The sequence below is a fragment of the Oncorhynchus masou genome, chromosome 11 (genome assembly GCF_036934945.1).
Source record: "Oncorhynchus masou masou isolate Uvic2021 chromosome 11, UVic_Omas_1.1, whole genome shotgun sequence".
In the NCBI taxonomy this organism is placed as follows: Eukaryota; Metazoa; Chordata; class Actinopteri; order Salmoniformes; family Salmonidae; genus Oncorhynchus; species Oncorhynchus masou.
Genome location: NC_088222.1, coordinates 59,323,033 through 59,341,316, shown reverse-complemented (window position 1 = coordinate 59,341,316; position 18,284 = coordinate 59,323,033). Strand labels below are relative to the sequence as shown.

The following is an 18,284-nucleotide window of genomic DNA, read 5'->3' as shown; positions in this document are numbered from 1 at the left end:
AGGCGAGGTCGGTATCCTCCCAAGGCGAGGTATTAAAAACAGGGGTGTCAATCATTTTGACCTCCCTTTTCGAAAAGAAAAGTGTTATTTTCTAAACAAAATCTCTTTCTCTGAGTACTAGTATTGTATGATATATATTTTTTTGCGTAAAGTATAGCTCAGTAGTTGAATTATTTTATACAGTAATTTTTGCTGATCTTTATCAAGGGTGTCCACTCCATATCCTTTCCCTGCTTTCTTTCTGAAAATAATTAAATGACTTACTCTCTTTTGCGCTTTAATTAATTTCAGTTGCTTTTCATTTTCTCTCCTGTCATCCCCATGACTGGGTTTACAATGGAGATTAATTGTTTTTCGTTTTACAAGGACAGTGCAGCATTGAAGGTGTCCCCACTGATACAAACTTTGCAGTTTCTTAGTCCCTCCTCCCCTTTTCCCCATTAAGCAGTCTAATGTGGGTCATAAAACGATTGGGTGCCTTCAATAGATTTTTGAAGGGGAGAACCTATGTACGGAAATGGTGTAGTGGTGGTCTATTGTGATCTGTTTACAAAACAAACCCTTGTAGTAAGAATGGTAATGATTAGTAAGCTCCTCTAATGGCTGGTTGGCATAATGGGCTGCTTTGTCACCGAAAGCCAAATGTCAGTGTCACCGCCTCGGTCACATACTGTATTAGGATGTATGAACCATATGCATGTAGAAGTATCTCACCACCAGATGAGTCTATGCATCGAATGAGCTGTCTGCAGCAAAATAATAATTGTATGTCCAAAGAAAGGTGAAAAAGGGAAGGGCAGGAAAGGTGGAAATAGAAATGTGCTTTTCTCTGGTGGTGTTTTCCTCCACTGGCTCAGGAGGGTAGGGCTGGTTACTTGGCTTGTGATTCATAGGCCAGGCTGTTACCACTGGCTTTCATAAGAGAGAGATTATTTTAAAGGTGCCCTCAGCTCTCAATGGTTTTTTTTCTCTAGTCGCTTCTTCCTACCCACAATGCATTGCTGCGCGTCCTTAAGTTACAGCTGATCAGGGAGTTAAGAGAAAGGACAGACGCTTGCAGTGGTTGCAGTGTTATGGATGCTGTGTGGAGGGAGGCAGGAGGTACATATGCAGGAGCAGACACATGTACACACACACCCCTGGGAACAGCAGACCAAGGGAGTGCAGTTGTCGTTCTCAGATACTGCTGACAGTAGGGATCCCTCCTTTTATTCCATTCCTCCCTCAGTTCCTCCCTCCCTTTCAGTGTCGCTCTCTCTCTACTGCTCTCTCTCTACCTCTCTTGCTGTAATTGTCTCTGGCTGATTCTCTTTTGCTCACAATTAGTTCAGTCACACTGTTCCATAAATATGAGGGCTAATTAGTGTGTGTGTACTGAGGCTCTGACTGTGTGCGTGTGTGGGCTGTCGGATCAGGTTGCGTAGGTGTTGTGTAGCCTCAGGATTGACACACACACACAGGCTGCTCCTGCATTCTATGTTATTTCCAATAATAGGCTACTTTGTTTTAGTGTGACTGCTATGCGATCAGTACAATTCATAGTCATATCAATCGCACCTGTCATTATAGCATAGAGAAGGCATACATTCATAATATAGGTCTGCCTAACCTTAAATAAATATTGTCCCTTTTCTTCCATATTCTCTCCACATTCCATACCCCGCCTACCATCAAGTAAATATTTGTCTTTATGTTCCTCTTCTATATCATCCATACCACATATTTTCCATTTACAGGGAAATGCTGTGCGCTTTTTAGTTTAGTTTGCATCTGATTGCTTTTTGACTATACTATATAATCTAGGCTTTGCAGTGTCTTTGTATGCATCCCAAATGACACTCTATGCCCTATATAGTGCACTAGCTTTGACCAGAGCCCTATGCCCTGGTAAAAATAAATTGACTATATAGGGTATAGGGTGCCATTTGGGATGCAGCCAAAGACACTTCTATGCCTAGATTACTAGCGTAGTATATAGTGCACTATTCACAGTGTACAAAACATTAAGAAACCTTCCTAACCTTCCGAATATTAAAGTTGCACCCCCTTTTGCCCTCAGAACAGCCTCAATTCGATAGGATGTATTGGGAGAGAGTAGCTCCGTTTTGGACCGACAAGATTGTGGTTATATGAAGAAACCGATGGATATATATTAATCTAAGTAACCAGGAGAGAGTGAGCGGTCCGTTACAGTGGCTTGCGAAAGTCAAATCCAATTTTATTTGTCACAAAAATGCTTGTGCTTCTAGTTCCGACAATGCAGTAATAACCAACAAGTAATCTAACTAACAATTTCACACAAACTACCTTATACACACAAGTGTAAAGGGATGAAGAATATGTACATAAAGATATATGAATGAGTGATGGTACAGAACGGCATAGGCAACAGGCAGTAGATGGTATCGAGTACAGTATATACCCTACATTACTCATATGTATGTAAACATTATATAAAGTGGCATTGTTTAAAGTGGCTCGTGATACATTTTTCACATCAATTTTTCCATTATTAAAGTGGATGGAGTTGAGTCAGTATGTTGGCAGCAGCCACTCAATGTTAGTGGTGGCTGTTTAACAGTCTGATGACCTTGAGATAGAAGCTGTTTTTCAGTCTCTCGGCCCCAGCTTTGATGCACCTGTACTGACCCTGCCTTCTGGATGATAGTGGGGTGAACAGGCAGTGGCTCGGGTGGTAGATGTCCTTGATGATCTTTATGGCCTTCCTGTAACATCGGGTGGTGTAGGTGTCCTGGAAGGCAGGTAGTTTGCCCCCGGTGATGCGTTGTGCAGACCTCACTACCCTCTGGAGAGCCTTACGGTTGTGGGACGTGCAGTTGCCGTACCAGGCGGTGATACAGCCCGACAGGATGCTCTCGATTGTGCATCTGTTTGAGTGCTTTTGGTGACGAGCCAAAGTTCTTCAGCCTCCTGAGGTTGAAGAGGCGCTGCTGCACCTTCTTCACCACGCTGTCTGTGTGGGTGGACCAATTCAGTTTTGTATTCAACCCCTTGGCATTTTTCCTATTTTGTTGCCTTACAACCTGGAATTAAAATGGATTTTTCTGGGTCTTTATATCAGTTGATTAAACACCCAGAAGATTGAAGATGAAAAATGTGTTTTTATTGTCAAACAAACAAGGAATAAGACAAACTGAAAACTTGAGTGTGCATAACTATTCTATTCACCCCCCAAAGTCAATACTTTGTAGAGACACCTTTTGCAGCAATTACAGCTGCAAGTCTCTTGGGGTATTTCTCTATAAGGTTGGCACATCGAGCCACTGAGATTTTTGCCTATTCTTCAAGGCAAAACTGTTCCAGCTGGATGGGTTCCGCTGGTGTACAGCAATCTTTAAGTCACACCACAGATTCTCAATTGGATTGAGGTCTAGGCTTTGACTAGACCATTCCAAGACATTTAAATGTTTCCCATTAAAAAACTCAAGTGTTGCTTTAGTAGTATGCTTAGGGTTGTCCTGATGGAAGGTGAACCTCCATCCCAGTCTCAAATCTCCTGAAGACTGAAACAGGTTTGCCTCAAGAATTTCCCTGTATTTAGTGCCATCCATCATTCCTTAAATTCTGACAAGTTTCCCAGTCCCTGCCAGTGGGGTGTTGAGTTTGCGACAGACATAGCGTTTCCATTGATTGACAAAAAGCTACATTTTAGTCTCATCTGAACAGAGTACCTTCTTCCATATGTTTGGGGAGTCTCCCACCTGCCTTTTGCTTATTTATTTTTTCCAATCTCCACTGTGGAGCTTTGCAGCTCCTTCAGGGTTATCTTTGGTCTCTTTGTTGCCTCTCTGATTAATGCCCTCCTTGCCTGGTCTGTGAGTTGTGGTGGGCGGCCCTCTCTTGACAAGTTTGTTGTGGTGCCATATTCTTTCCATTTTTTAATAATGGATTTAATGGTGCTCTGTGGGATGTTCAAAGTTTCTGATTTTTTTTTTTATAGCTCAACTCTGATCTGTACTTCTCCACAACTTTGTCCCTGACCTGTTTGGAGAGCTCCTTGGTCAGAATAGGTGTATATTTACTGAGATCATGTGACACTTTGATTGCACACAGGTGAACTTAATTAGTTAAATGATGTGACTTCTGAAGGTAATTTGTTGCACCAGATCTTTTTAGGGGCTTCATGGTAAATACATATATACTCACCGCTTTTCAGTTTTTTATTTTCTGGATTTTCTTTTAAACAAGTACATTTTTTAATTTCACCAATTTGGACTATTTTGTGTATGTCCATTACATGAAATCCAAATAAAAATCAATTTAAATTACAGGTTGTAATGCAACAAAATTGGAAAAACACCCAATGGGGATGAATACTTCTGCAAGGCACTGTATTCACAACAGTGAACCAATCTGTGAGTAAAGTGACACTGGGACTCGAACCCAGCATGCCATTGCTTCCCTTAGAGGAAAAGTCAAAGAACAACTTGGAGACGCAAATGAGAGCAGCTGCCAGCTGAATTATTTCCAGAAAAACGCATCTGAAATCCTCTCTAAATCTGTTGTTTAAAAAGTAGATTTGCTCGAAAGGAAAGTAGTCTATCGAGTCAGATATGCATATACAGGGTGGGTGAGTGGACGAACAAGACAATTAAATTGGCCTTCTGGAAACAAAGGTGCAAACTTTAGAAGATCAACTGGATCAGCTAGAAAACGGATAGACACAAAATATGAAAATATTGATCTTAACGGAGGATGAGGATAAAGGTGACCTTTTCAAGCTTATATCAGAAGAGCTTGGCATGGATTATGTCACCGGATGGTCTGGAGTGATGTCATCAGATCGGCATGTGCAACTGGGTACTGGACTTCCTGACGGGCCGCCCCCCAGGTGGTGAGGGTAGGCAACAACATCTCCACCCCGCTGATCCTCAACACTGGGGCCCCACAAGGGTGCGTTCTGAGCCCTCTCCTGTACTCACTGTTCACCCACGACTGCGTGGCCACACACGCCTCCAACTCAATCATCAAGTTTGCGGACGACACAACAGTGGTAGGCTTGATTACCAACAACGACGAGACGGCCTACAGGGAGGAGGTGAGGGCCCTCAGAGTGTGGTGTCAGGAAAATAACCTCACACTCAACGTAAACAAAACTAAGGAGATGATTGTGGACTTCAGGAAACAGCAGAGGGAACACCCTCCTATCCACATCGATGGAACAGTAGTGGAGAGGGTAGTAAGTTTTTTAAGTTCCTCGGCATACACGTCACAGACAAACTGAATTGGTCCACCCACACAGACAGCATCGTGAAGAAGGCGCAGCAGCGCCTCTTCAACCTCAGGGGGCTGAAGAAATTTGGCTTGTCACCAAAAACACTCACAAACTTCTACAGATGCACAATTGAGAGCATCCTGTCGGGCTGTATCACCGCCTGGTACGGCAACTGCTCTGCCCACAACCGTAAGGCTCTCCAGAGGGTAGTGAGGTCTGCACAACGCATCACCGGGAGGCAAACTACCTGCCCTCCAGGACACATACACCACCCGATGTTACAGGAAGGCCATAAAGATCATCAAGGACAACAACCACCCGAGCCACTGCCTGTTCACCCCGTATGTATCATCCAGATGTATGTATGTATGTATGTATGTATGTAGGTGCATCATAGCTGGGACCATGATGACTGAAAAACAGCTTCTATCTCAAGGCCATCAGACTGTTAAACAGCAACCACTAACATTGAGTGGCTGCTGCCAACACACTGACTCAACTCCAGCCACTTTAATGATGGGAAATGATGTAAAATATATCACTAGCCACTTTAAACAATGCTACCTAATATAATGTTTACATACCCTACATTATTTCTCATATATATATGTATATACTGTACTCTATCATCTACTGCATCTTTATGTAATACCTGTATCACTAGCCACTTTAACTATGCCACTCTGTTTACATACTCATCTCATATGTATATACTGTACTCGAGACCATCTCTCTTGCCTATGCTGCTCTGTACCATCACTAATTCATATCTTTATGTACATATTCTTTATCCCCTTACACTTGTGTGTATAATACAGTAGTTTTGGAATTGTTAGTTAGATTACTTGTTGGTTATTACTGCATTGTCGGAACTAGAAGCACAAGCATTTCGCTACACTCGCATTAACATCTGCTAACCATGTGTATGTGACAAATAAATAAAATTTGATCTTTTACCAGATCTAATGTGTTATATTCTCCTACATTAATTTCACATTTCAACTTCAAAGTGTTTCTTTTCAAATGGTATCAAGAATATGCATATCCTTGATTCAGGTCCTGAGCTACAGGCAGTTAGATTTGGGTCATTTTAGGCAAAAATTGAAAAAAACTGGTCTGATTCTTTAAGACGTACAATACGCAAAAAAAATGGATATAGATTTATCAATAATGGCTGTTGATGTGGAAAAGGCTTCACGTCGTCTTGAATGGCCTTTTCTATTCAAAACGTTGAAGTTTTCAACTTCCAGCTAAATTAATAAATATTGTATAAATGTTCTAAAGCTAAAATATACACAAATAATACATTATTTTATTATATTGCTTTATAAAGCGGCACAAGACAGGGATGCCCCCCCTCCTGTTTGTACTGTATTGAACCAGTTGCAGAAAGAATTAGACAGGGCCCAAACGTAACAGGTACCAGTATTGGTAAACATGAATTTAAACTAAACTAATTTGCATCACCTGACCAATACTGAAAACTCAATGTCCCCTTTGCAAAAAAATATTTTCAGAATACAAAAACCCCCAGGTTATAAAATGAATGAATGAATAAAAAGGAAAGTTTTACATCTTCCTAAGTCTTGGGGTGGTTTTAACTCGCTACCCAAGGCTTTTACTTGTAACATATAGTTAAATGCACTGAGGAACAATGGGTACATATTGAAGATGTGCATGCTCATCCCCAATATTGAAGGTCCCCAAGAACAGAGTGGCCTCCATTAATCTTAAATTGAATAAGTTTAGAACCTTCCAGAAGGACAACCATCTCTGCAGCACTCCACCAATCAGGCCTTTATGCTGGAGTGGCCCGACAGAAGCCACTCCTCAGTAACATGCACACGATAACCCGCTTGGAGTTTGGCACCCAAAGGACTCTCAGACCATGAGATTCTCTGGTCTGATGAAACCAAGATTGAACTCGTTGGCCTGAATGCCAAGCGTCACGTCTGGAGGAAACCAGGCACCATCCCTACAGTGAAGCATGGTGGTGGCAGCATCATGCTGTGAGGATGTTTTCAGTGGCAGGGACTGGGAGATCAGTCAGAATCGAGGGAAAGATGAACGGAGCAAAGTACAGAGAGATCCTTGATGAAAAATGTTGTAGCGTCATACCCAAGAAGACTTGAGGCTGTAATCGCTGTCAAAGGGGCTTCAACAAAGTACTGAGTAAAATACTTATGTAAATGCGATATCAATTTTTTTTAATACATTTGCAAAAATGTATGCTTTATCATTATGGGGTACTGTGTGTAGTTTGCTTATGATAAAAACAACAATTTAATCCATTTTAGAATAAGGCTGTAATGTAAAAAAAAAACGTGGAAAAAGCCAAGAGAAAGATTCTAATTCTAAAAGATTCATACATTAACATATGCATTTTTAATTGAACCGTTATATACCTAGGCAAGTCAGTTAAGAACAAATTCTTATTTTACAATGACTGCCTACTGTAGTGATGCCGTGCTGAAACCCATTTAGCCCTAACCCTGCACCGCCCTATGGAACTCCTGATCACGGACCCCAGGGACTGGGACGGTTGTGATACAGCAAAGTCGGGATCGAACCAGGGTCTGTAGTGATGCCTCTAGTGTGATATCAATGAAAAATGATGCTTTATCATGCTGTGTGTAGTTTATGGGGTTACTGGATGGGTTGCATCCAGATGTTGTATGAATCCACTGAGCCACTTTGGAGCATTATACGTGGATGGGTTGCATCCACTACATTGCCAGCAGGTGGTTTAGGGCCAATCCAGATGTTGTATGAATCCGGTGCAGCAGGGTGGTTTAGGGCTGTAAATCACTGTGACAGGGATGTGGGGAGATGGGTTGCATCCACTACATTGCCCAATCCAGATGTTGTATGAATCCGGTGCAGCAGGGTGGTTTAGGGCTGTAAATCACTGTGACAGGGATGTGGGGAGATGGGTTGCATCCACTACATTGCCCAATCCAGATGTTGTATGAATCCGGTGCAGCAGGGTGGTTTAGGGCTGTAAATCACTGTGACAGGGATGTGGGGAGATGGGTTGCATCCACTACATTGGATGTTGTAGCAGGGTGGTTTAGGGCTGTAAATCATGGTAGGGCTGTAAATCACTGTGACAGGGATGTGGGGAGATGGGTTGCATCCACTACATTGCCCAATCCAGATGTTGTATGAATCCGGTGCAGCAGGGTGGTTTAGGGCTGTAAATCACTGTGACAGGGATGTGGGGAGATGGACAGGGATTGCATCCACTACATTGCCCAATCCAGATGTTGTATGAATCCGGTGCAGCAGGGTGGTTTAGGGCTGTAAATCACTGTGACAGGGATGTGGGGAGATGGGTTGCATCCACTACATTGCCCAATCCAGATGTTGTATGAATCCGGTGCAGCAGGGTGGTTTAGGGCTGTAAATCACTGTGACAGGGATGTGGGGAGATGGGTTGCATCCACTACATTGCCCAATCCAGATGTTGTATGAATCCGGTGCAGCAGGGTGGTTTAGGATGCTGCAGCAGGGTAAAATCACTGTGACAGGGATGTGGGGAGATGGAGGCTCCATAGAGTAATAAACAGATTTTCTCCTCCACACAGGCACTCTGGAACACTGTGCTGTCCTCCCTTTGTCCTTCCATCTCACAACACACACATTCCTTTGTATACTAATGTGCATTCACGTACATATACACACTCACACGCTTGCCACACACACACACACACTCAGTGGATGATGTTCTAAATAGCTTCTGTTCTCTGTCCTCAGGCTATCCTGCAGGTTATCCTCAGACTCCTACCTACACACCCAACCTCTACCAGACTGGCAGCCCAGGCTATCCCCAAGGTAAGAACACACATGCACACATGAACATGCACGGAAACACACATCCGCGGAAACACACACACACACACAGACATGCACATAAGCACAGACAAGCCTGCACACACACACTTTTATCAAACTAGAAATCCACTCTATCTCCGCAGGTAAGAATATACACATGTCATAGAACACACACGACATGAATGAGATTGCTGGTGCATGCTATTCAAAAGGTAAGAACATCTGCATGCACAGTTCTTGAGTGCATCACAGCACTCCCGCTGCACACCATAACATCTCAATCCACATATTCACAGTATTCATGGAATGGGATCTAGACATTGTCATGTGTCTGATCTTGGCACCTTCTCAGAACGTGGAAGGAAAAGGTGAATTTGCCCCTAGACACTGATCTTGGATCAGTTTGGTTTTTCCCCACTAATGGTTAAGATTAGGTGAGGGGATGCTGATCCAAGACCTGTACCTACGGGAAACTTCACCCCAGAGCCTTCACAATGCCTTGAGTACTCTTATGTAGAGCTGCTAAAGAGGCTTTGTTCATATTGCATCCACACAGTGCTCTAGAAAGTTCTGTTCAGATTCCCGAAGTGTGTGTGTGTGTTAAGTCATGGGGAGTACATGTTGGCCATGGCCACAGAAAAGATTGTTAATAAGATATTTCCTAATTTATTTTCTGTTTTATTTGGATAAACGGTTTTCAGATGTAGGCCTTAGTATGGTTGTTGGTTAAGTTTTCTCTTTGTTGTTAGATGATGGCTTGAGATGTTTGTCACTTAGTGAAACTGAAATAACCTGGGGTTGAATTGGCTTTTTATTATCGTAAATACTGTAATACTATTTATCATTGAGATGGCGAGAAGCAGGTCTCTCTATCACCTCCTTGTGCTAGCTAGTACACATGAATATAGTTCCAATGTAATGCATCTCTCAACCCCTGTGCATGGAGAGGGATTGGGTAGATACAAGGGTTGTGGTCAATTCCTTTTAAATTCAGTAAGTACATTTCAATTCAAATTTCATCCATGGTTCTCTATGAGAAAAAAATGTACCTGAAATTTCAGTTTACTTCCTGAATTGACTGACCTGAGATGGAATTGACCTTAGCTGTGGTAGCTAGTAGTTTGTGTCGTGGTTGGTGGTGATACATATTAGTTATGTGTAGTGGTTTTACTGCATTTCTCCTGGAGCTCCAGTGGGTTTGATGGGCTTCAGAGTGGAGTGAAATAGGTCAGTGAGAGCTGTGCCAGCTGTGCCATGTTGTTGTCACAGTGGGTTTGATGGGCTTCAGAGTGTAGTGAAGTAGGTCAGTGAGAGCTGTGACAGCTGTGCCATGTTGTCGTCGACAGTGGGTTTGATGGGCTTCAGAGTGGAGTGAAATAGGTCAGTGAGAGCTGTGACAGCTGTGCCATGTTGTCGTCGACAGTGGGTTTGATGGGCTTCAGAGTGGAGTGAAATAGGTCAGTGAGAGCTGTGACAGCTGTGCCATGTTGTCGTCGACAGTGGGTTTGATGGGCTTCAGAGTGGAGTGAAATAGGTCAGTGAGAGCTGTGCCATGTTGTCGTCACAGTGGGTTTGATGGGCTTCAGAGTGGAGTGAAATAGGTCAGTGAGAGCTGTGACAGCTGTGCCATGTTGTCGTCACAGTGGGTTTGATGGGCTTCAGAGTGTAGTGAAATAGGTCAGTGACAGCTGTGCCATGTTGTCGTCGACAGTGGGTTTGATGGGCTTCAGAGTGGAGTGAAATAGGTCAGTGAGAGCTGTGACAGCTGTGCCATGTTGTCGTCACAGTGGGTTTGATGGGCTTCAGAGTGTAGTGAAATAGGTCAGTGAGAGCTGTGCCATGTTGTCGTCACAGTGGGTTTGATGGGCTTCAGAGTGGAGTGAAATAGGTCAGTGACAGCTGTGCCTGTGTTGTCGTCACAGTGGGTTTGATGGGCTTCAGAGTGTAGTGAAATAGGTCAGTGAGAGCTGTGACAGCTGTGCCATGTTGTCGTCACAGTGGGTTTGATGGGCTGCAGAGTGGAGTGAAATGGGTCAGTGAGAGCTGTGACAGCTGTGCCATGTTGTCGTCACAGTGGGTTTGATGGGCTTCAGAGTGGAGTGAAATAGGTCAGTGAGAGCTGTGACAGCTGTGCCATGTTGTCGTCGACAGTGGGTTTGATGGGCTTCAGAGTGTAGTGAAATAGGTCAGTGAGAGCTGTGACAGCTGTGCCATGTTGTCGTCGACAGTGGGTTTGATGGGCTTCAGAGTGTAGTGAAGTAGGTCAGTGAGAGCTGTGCCATGTTGTCGTCGACAGTGGGTTTGATGGGCTTCAGAGTGTAGTGAAATAGGTCAGTGAGAGCTGTGACAGCTGTGCCATGTTGTCGTCGACAGTGGGTTTGATGGGCTTCAGAGTGGAGTGAAATAGGTCAATGAGAGCTGTGCCATGTTGTCGTCACAGTGGGTTTGATGGGCTTCAGAGTGTAGTGAAATAGGTTAGTGAGAGCTGTGCCATGTTGTCGTCACAGTGGGTTTGATGGGCTTCAGAGTGGAGTGAAATAGGTCAGTGAGAGCTGTGACAGCTGTGCCATGTTGTCGTCACAGTGGGTTTGATGGGCTTCAGAGTGGAGTGAAATAGGTCAGTGAGAGCTGTGACAGCTGTGCCATGTTGTCGTCACAGTGGGTTTGATGGGCTTCAGAGTGTAGTGAAATAGGTCAGTGAGAGCTGTGCCATGTTGTCGTCACAGTGGGTTTGATGGGCTTCAGAGTGTAGTGAAATAGGTCAGTGAGAGCTGTGACAGCTGTGCCATGTTGTCGTCACAGTGGGTTTGATGGGCTGCAGAGTGGAGTGAAATGGGTCAGTGAGAGCTGTGACAGCTGTGCCATGTTGTCGTCACAGTGGGTTTGATGGGCTTCAGAGTGGAGTGAAATAGGTCAGTGAGAGCTGTGACAGCTGTGCCATGTTGTCGTCGACAGTGGGTTTGATGGGCTTCAGAGTGTAGTGAAATAGGTCAGTGAGAGCTGTGACAGCTGTGCCATGTTGTCGTCGACAGTGGGTTTGATGGGCTTCAGAGTGTAGTGAAGTAGGTCAGTGAGAGCTGTGCCATGTTGTCGTCGACAGTGGGTTTGATGGGCTTCAGAGTGTAGTGAAATAGGTCAGTGAGAGCTGTGACAGCTGTGCCATGTTGTCGTCGACAGTGGGTTTGATGGGCTTCAGAGTGGAGTGAAATAGGTCAATGAGAGCTGTGCCATGTTGTCGTCACAGTGGGTTTGATGGGCTTCAGAGTAGTGAAATAGGTTAGTGAGAGCTGTGCATGTTGTCGTCACAGTGGGTTTGATGGGCTTCAGAGTGGAGTGAAATAGGTCAGTGAGAGCTGTGACAGCTGTGCCATGTTGTCGTCACAGTGGGTTTGATGGGCTTCAGAGTGGAGTGAAATAGGTCAGTGAGAGCTGTGACAGCTGTGCCATGTTGTCGTCACAGTGGGTTTGATGGGCTTCAGAGTGTAGTGAAATAGGTCAGTGAGAGCTGTGCCATGTTGTCGTCGACAGTGGGTTTGATGGGCTTCAGAGTGGAGTGAAATAGGTCAGTGAGAGCTGTGACAGCTGTGCCATGTTGTCGTCGACAGTGGGTTTGATGGGCTTCAGAGTGGAGTGAAATAGGTCAGTGAGAGCTGTGCCATGTTGTCGTCACAGTGGGTTTGATGGGCTTCAGAGTGTAGTGAAATAGGTCAGTGAGAGCTGTGACAGCTGTGCCATGTTGTCGTCGACAGTGGGTTTGATGGGCTTCAGAGTGGAGTGAAATAGGTCAGTGAGAGCTGTGCCATGTTGTCGTCACAGTGGGTTTGATGGGCTTCAGAGTGGAGTGAAATAGGTCAGTGAGAGCTGTGACAGCTGTGCCATGTTGTCGTCACAGTGGGTTTGATGGGCTTCAGAGTGTAGTGAAATAGGTCAGTGACAGCTGTGCCATGTTGTCGTCGACAGTGGGTTTGATGGGCTTCAGAGTGGAGTGAAATAGGTCAGTGAGAGCTGTGACAGCTGTGCCATGTTGTCGTCACAGTGGGTTTGATGGGCTTCAGAGTGTAGTGAAATAGGTCAGTGAGAGCTGTGCCATGTTGTCGTCACAGTGGGTTTGATGGGCTTCAGAGTGGAGTGAAATAGGTCAGTGACAGCTGTGCCATGTTGTCGTCACAGTGGGTTTGATGGGCTTCAGAGTGTAGTGAAATAGGTCAGTGAGAGCTGTGACAGCTGTGCCATGTTGTCGTCACAGTGGGTTTGATGGGCTGCAGAGTGGGTGAAATGGGTCAGTGAGAGCTGTGACAGCTGTGCCATGTTGTCGTCACAGTGGGTTTGATGGGCTTCAGAGTGGAGTGAAATAGGTCAGTGAGAGCTGTGACAGCTGTGCCATGTTGTCGTCGACAGTGGGTTTGATGGGCTTCAGAGTGTAGTGAAATAGGTCAGTGAGAGCTGACAGCTGTGACAGCTTCAGAGTGTAGTGAAGTAGGTCAGTGAGAGCTGTGCCATGTTGTCGTCGACAGTGGGTTTGATGGGCTTCAGAGTGTAGTGAAATAGGTCAGTGAGAGCTGTGACAGCTGTGCCATGTTGTCGTCGACAGTGGGTTTGATGGGCTTCAGAGTGGAGTGAAATAGGTCAATGAGAGCTGTGCCATGTTGTCGTCAGTGGGTTTGATGGGCTTCAGAGTGTAGTGAAATAGGTTAGTGAGAGCTGTGCCATGTTGTCGTCACAGTGGGTTTGATGGGCCATGGAGTTAGGTCAGTGAGAGCTGTGACAGCTGTGCCATGTTGTCGTCACAGTGGGTTTGATGGGCTTCAGAGTGGAGTGAAATAGGTCAGTGAGAGCTGTGACAGCTGTGCCATGTTGTCGTCACAGTGGGTTTGATGGGCTTCAGAGTGTAGTGAAATAGGTCAGTGAGAGCTGTGCCATGTTGTCGTCGACAGTGGGTTTGATGGGCTTCAGAGTGGAGTGAAATAGGTCAGTGAGAGCTGTGACAGCTGTGCCATGTTGTCGTCGACAGTGGGTTTGATGGGCTTCAGAGTGGAGTGAAATAGGTCAGTGAGAGCTGTGCCATGTTGTCGTCACAGTGGGTTTGATGGGCTTCAGAGTGGAGTGAAATAGGTCAGTGAGAGCTGTGACAGCTGTGCCATGTTGTCGTCACAGTGGGTTTGATGGGCTTCAGAGTGTAGTGAAATAGGTCAGTGACAGCTGTGCCATGTTGTCGTCGACAGTGGGTTTGATGGGCTTCAGAGTGGGTGAAATAGGTCAGTGAGAGCTGTGACAGCTGTGCCATGTTGTCGTCACAGTGGGTTTGATGGGCTTCAGAGTGTAGTGAAATAGGTCAGTGAAATGGGTTTGATGGGCTTCAGAGTGGAGTGAAATAGGTCAGTGCTGTGCCATGTTGTGTGGGTTTGACAGAGTGCAGTGAGAGCTGTGACAGCTGTGCCATGTTGTCGTCACAGTGGGTTTGATGGGCTGCAGAGTGGAGTGAAATGGGTCAGTGAGAGCTGTGACAGCTGTGCCATGTTGTCGTCACAGTGGGTTTGATGGGCTTCAGAGTGTAGTGAAATAGGTCAGTGAGAGCTGTGACAGCTGTGCCATGTTGTCGTCACAGTGGGTTTGATGGGCTTCAGAGTGGAGTGAAATAGGTCAGTGAGAGCTGTGACAGCTGTGCCATGTTGTCGTCGACAGTGGGTTTGATGGGCTTCAGAGTGTAGTGAAATAGGTCAGTGAGAGCTGTGACAGCTGTGCCATGTTGTCGTCGACAGTGGGTTTGATGGGCTTCAGAGTGTAGTGAAGTAGGTCAGTGAGAGCTGTGCCATGTTGTCGTCGACAGTGGGTTTGATGGGCTTCAGAGTGTAGTGAAATAGGTCAGTGAGAGCTGTGACAGCTGTGCCATGTTGTCGTCACAGTGGGTTTGATGGGCTTCAGAGTGGAGTGAAATAGGTCAGTGAGAGCTGTGACAGCTGTGCCATGTTGTCGTCACAGTGGGTTTGATGGGCTTCAGAGTGTAGTGAAATAGGTCAGTGAGAGCTGTGACAGCTGTGCCATGTTGTCGTCACAGTGGGTTTGATGGGCTTCAGAGTGGAGTGAAATAGGTCAGTGAGAGCTGTGACAGCTGTGCCATGTTGTCGTCACAGTGGGTTTGATGGGCTTCAGAGTGGAGTGAAATAGGTCAGTGAGAGCTGTGACAGCTGTGCCATGTTGTCGTCACAGTGGGTTTGATGGGCTTCAGAGTGTAGTGAAATAGGTCAGTGAGAGAGCTGTGCCATGTTGTCGTCGACAGTGGGTTTGATGGGCTTCAGAGTGTAGTGAAATAGGTCAGTGAGAGCTGTGACAGCTGTGCCATGTTGTCGTCGACAGTGGGTTTGATGGGCTGCAGAGTGGAGTGAAATAGGTCAGTGAGAGCTGTGACAGCTGTGCCATGTTGTCGTCGACAGTGGGTTTGATGGGCTTCAGAGTGGAGTGAAATAGGTCAGTGAGAGCTGTGCCATGTTGTCGTCATGGGTTTGATGGGCTTCAGAGTGGAGTGAAATAGGTCAGTGAGAGCTGTGACAGCTGTGCCATGTTGTCGTCACAGTGGGTTTGATGGGCTTCAGAGTGTAGTGAAATAGGTCAGTGACAGCTGTGCCATGTTGTCGTCGACAGTGGGTTTGATGGGCTTCAGAGTGGAGTGAAATAGGTCAGTGAGAGCTGTGACAGCTGTGCCATGTTGTCGTCGACAGTGGGTTTGATGGGCTTCAGAGTGGAGTGAAATAGGTCAGTGAGAGCTGTGACAGCTGTGCCATGTTGTCGTCACAGTGGGTTTGATGGGCTTCAGAGTGTAGTGAAATAGGTCAGTGAGAGCTGTGCCATGTTGTCGTCACAGTGGGTTTGATGGGCTTCAGAGTGGAGTGAAATAGGTCAGTGACAGCTGTGCCAGCTGTGCCATGTTGTCGTCACAGTGGGTTTGATGGGCTTCAGAGTGTAGTGAAATAGGTCAGTGAGAGCTGTGACAGCTGTGCCATGTTGTCGTCACAGTGGGTTTGATGGGCTGCAGAGTGGAGTGAAATGGGTCAGTGAGAGCTGTGACAGCTGTGCCATGTTGTCGTCACAGTGGGTTTGATGGGCTTCAGAGTGGAGTGAAATAGGTCAGTGAGAGCTGTGACAGCTGTGCCATGTTGTCGTCGACAGTGGGTTTGATGGGCTTCAGAGTGTAGTGAAATAGGTCAGTGAGAGCTGTGACAGCTGTGCCATGTTGTCGTCGACAGTGGGTTTGATGGGCTTCAGAGTGTAGTGAAGTAGGTCAGTGAGAGCTGTGCCATGTTGTCGTCGACAGTGGGTTTGATGGGCTTCAGAGTGTAGTGAAATAGGTCAGTGAGAGCTGTGACAGCTGTGCCATGTTGTCGTCGACAGTGGGTTTGATGGGCTTCAGAGTGGAGTGAAATAGGTCAATGAGAGCTGTGCCATGTTGTCGTCAGTGGGTTTGATGGGCTTCAGAGTGTAGTGAAATAGGTTAGTGAGAGCTGTGCCATGTTGTCGTCACAGTGGGTTTGATGGGCTTCAGAGTGGAGTGAAATAGGTCAGTGAGAGCTGTGACAGCTGTGCCATGTTGTCGTCACAGTGGGTTTGATGGGCTTCAGAGTGGAGTGAAATAGGTCAGTGAGAGCTGTGACAGCTGTGCCATGTTGTCGTCGACAGTGGGTTTGATGGGCTGCAGAGTGGAGTGAAATAGGTCAGTGAGAGCTGTGACAGCTGTGCCATGTTGTCGTCGACAGTGGGTTTGATGGGCTTCAGAGTGTAGTGAAATAGGTCAGTGAGAGCTGTGACAGCTGTGCCATGTTGTCGTCACAGTGGGTTTGATGGGCTTCAGAGTGTAGTGAAATAGGTCAGTGAGAGCTGTGACAGCTGTGCCATGTTGTCGTCGACAGTGGGTTTGATGGGCTTCAGAGTGTAGTGAAATAGGTCAGTGAGAGCTGTGCCATGTTGTCGTCACAGTGGGTTTGATGGGCTTCAGAGTGGAGTGAAATAGGTCAGTGAGAGCTGTGACAGCTGTGCCATGTTGTCGTCGACAGTGGGTTTGATGGGCTTCAGAGTGGAGTGAAATAGGTCAGTGAGAGCTGTGCCATGTTGTCGTCACAGTGGGTTTGATGGGCTTCAGAGTGGAGTGAAATAGGTCAGTGAGAGCTGTGACAGCTGTGCCATGTTGTCGTCACAGTGGGTTTGATGGGCTTCAGAGTGTAGTGAAATAGGTCAGTGACAGCTGTGCCATGTTGTCGTCGACAGTGGGTTTGATGGGCTTCAGAGTGGAGTGAAATAGGTCATGACAGCTGTGTCGTTGTCGTCACAGTGGGTTTGATGGGCTTCAGAGTGTAGTGAAATAGGTCAGTGAGAGCTGTGCCATGTTGTCGTCACAGTGGGTTTGATGGGCTTCAGCAGTGACAGCTGTGCCATGTTGTCGTCACAGTGGGTTTGATGGGCTTCAGAGTGTAGTGAAATAGGTCAGTGAGAGCTGTGACAGCTGTGCCATGTTGTCGTCACAGTGGGTTTGATGGGCTGCAGAGTGGAGTGAAATGGGTCAGTGAGAGCTGTGACAGCTGTGCCATGTTGTCGTCACAGTGGGTTTGATGGGCTTCAGAGTGTAGTGAAATAGGTCAGTGAGAGCTGTGACAGCTGTGCCATGTTGTCGTCACAGTGGGTTTGATGGGCTTCAGAGTGGAGTGAAATAGGTCAGTGAGAGCTGTGACAGCTGTGCCATGTTGTCGTCGACAGTGGGTTTGATGGGCTTCAGAGTGTAGTGAAATAGGTCAGTGAGAGCTGTGACAGCTGTGCCATGTTGTCGTCGACAGTGGGTTTGATGGGCTTCAGAGTGTAGTGAAGTAGGTCAGTGAGAGCTGTGCCATGTTGGTCGTTTTGATGGGCTTCAGAGTGTAGTGAAATAGGTCAGTGAGAGCTGTGACAGCTGTGCCATGTTGTCGTCACAGTGGGTTTGATGGGCTTCAGAGTGGAGTGAAATAGGTCAGTGAGAGCTGTGACAGCTGTGCCATGTTGTCGTCACAGTGGGTTTGATGGGCTTCAGAGTGTAGTGAAATAGGTCAGTGAGAGCTGTGACAGCTGTGCCATGTTGTCGTCACAGTGGGTTTGATGGGCTTCAGAGTGGAGTGAAATAGGTCAGTGAGAGCTGTGACAGCTGTGCCATGTTGTCGTCACAGTGGGTTTGATGGGCTTCAGAGTGGAGTGAAAT

At 46.2% G+C, this 18,284-nt stretch overlaps 1 protein-coding gene across 4 annotated transcripts in view; it reads left to right on the top strand.

Moving 5' to 3' along the window:
• LOC135548898 (protein FAM168A-like) overlaps nucleotides 1-18,284 on the top strand; it is a 68,640-nt gene that overhangs the window by 26,380 nt on the left and 23,976 nt on the right. For all 4 annotated transcript variants that reach the window (XM_064978973.1, XM_064978970.1, XM_064978972.1 and 1 more), the window contains one exon: nucleotides 8,993-9,070. In XM_064978973.1, the coding sequence (XP_064835045.1) occupies nucleotides 8,993-9,070 (78 nt within the window). The remainder of the gene's footprint in view (nucleotides 1-8,992; nucleotides 9,071-18,284) is intronic.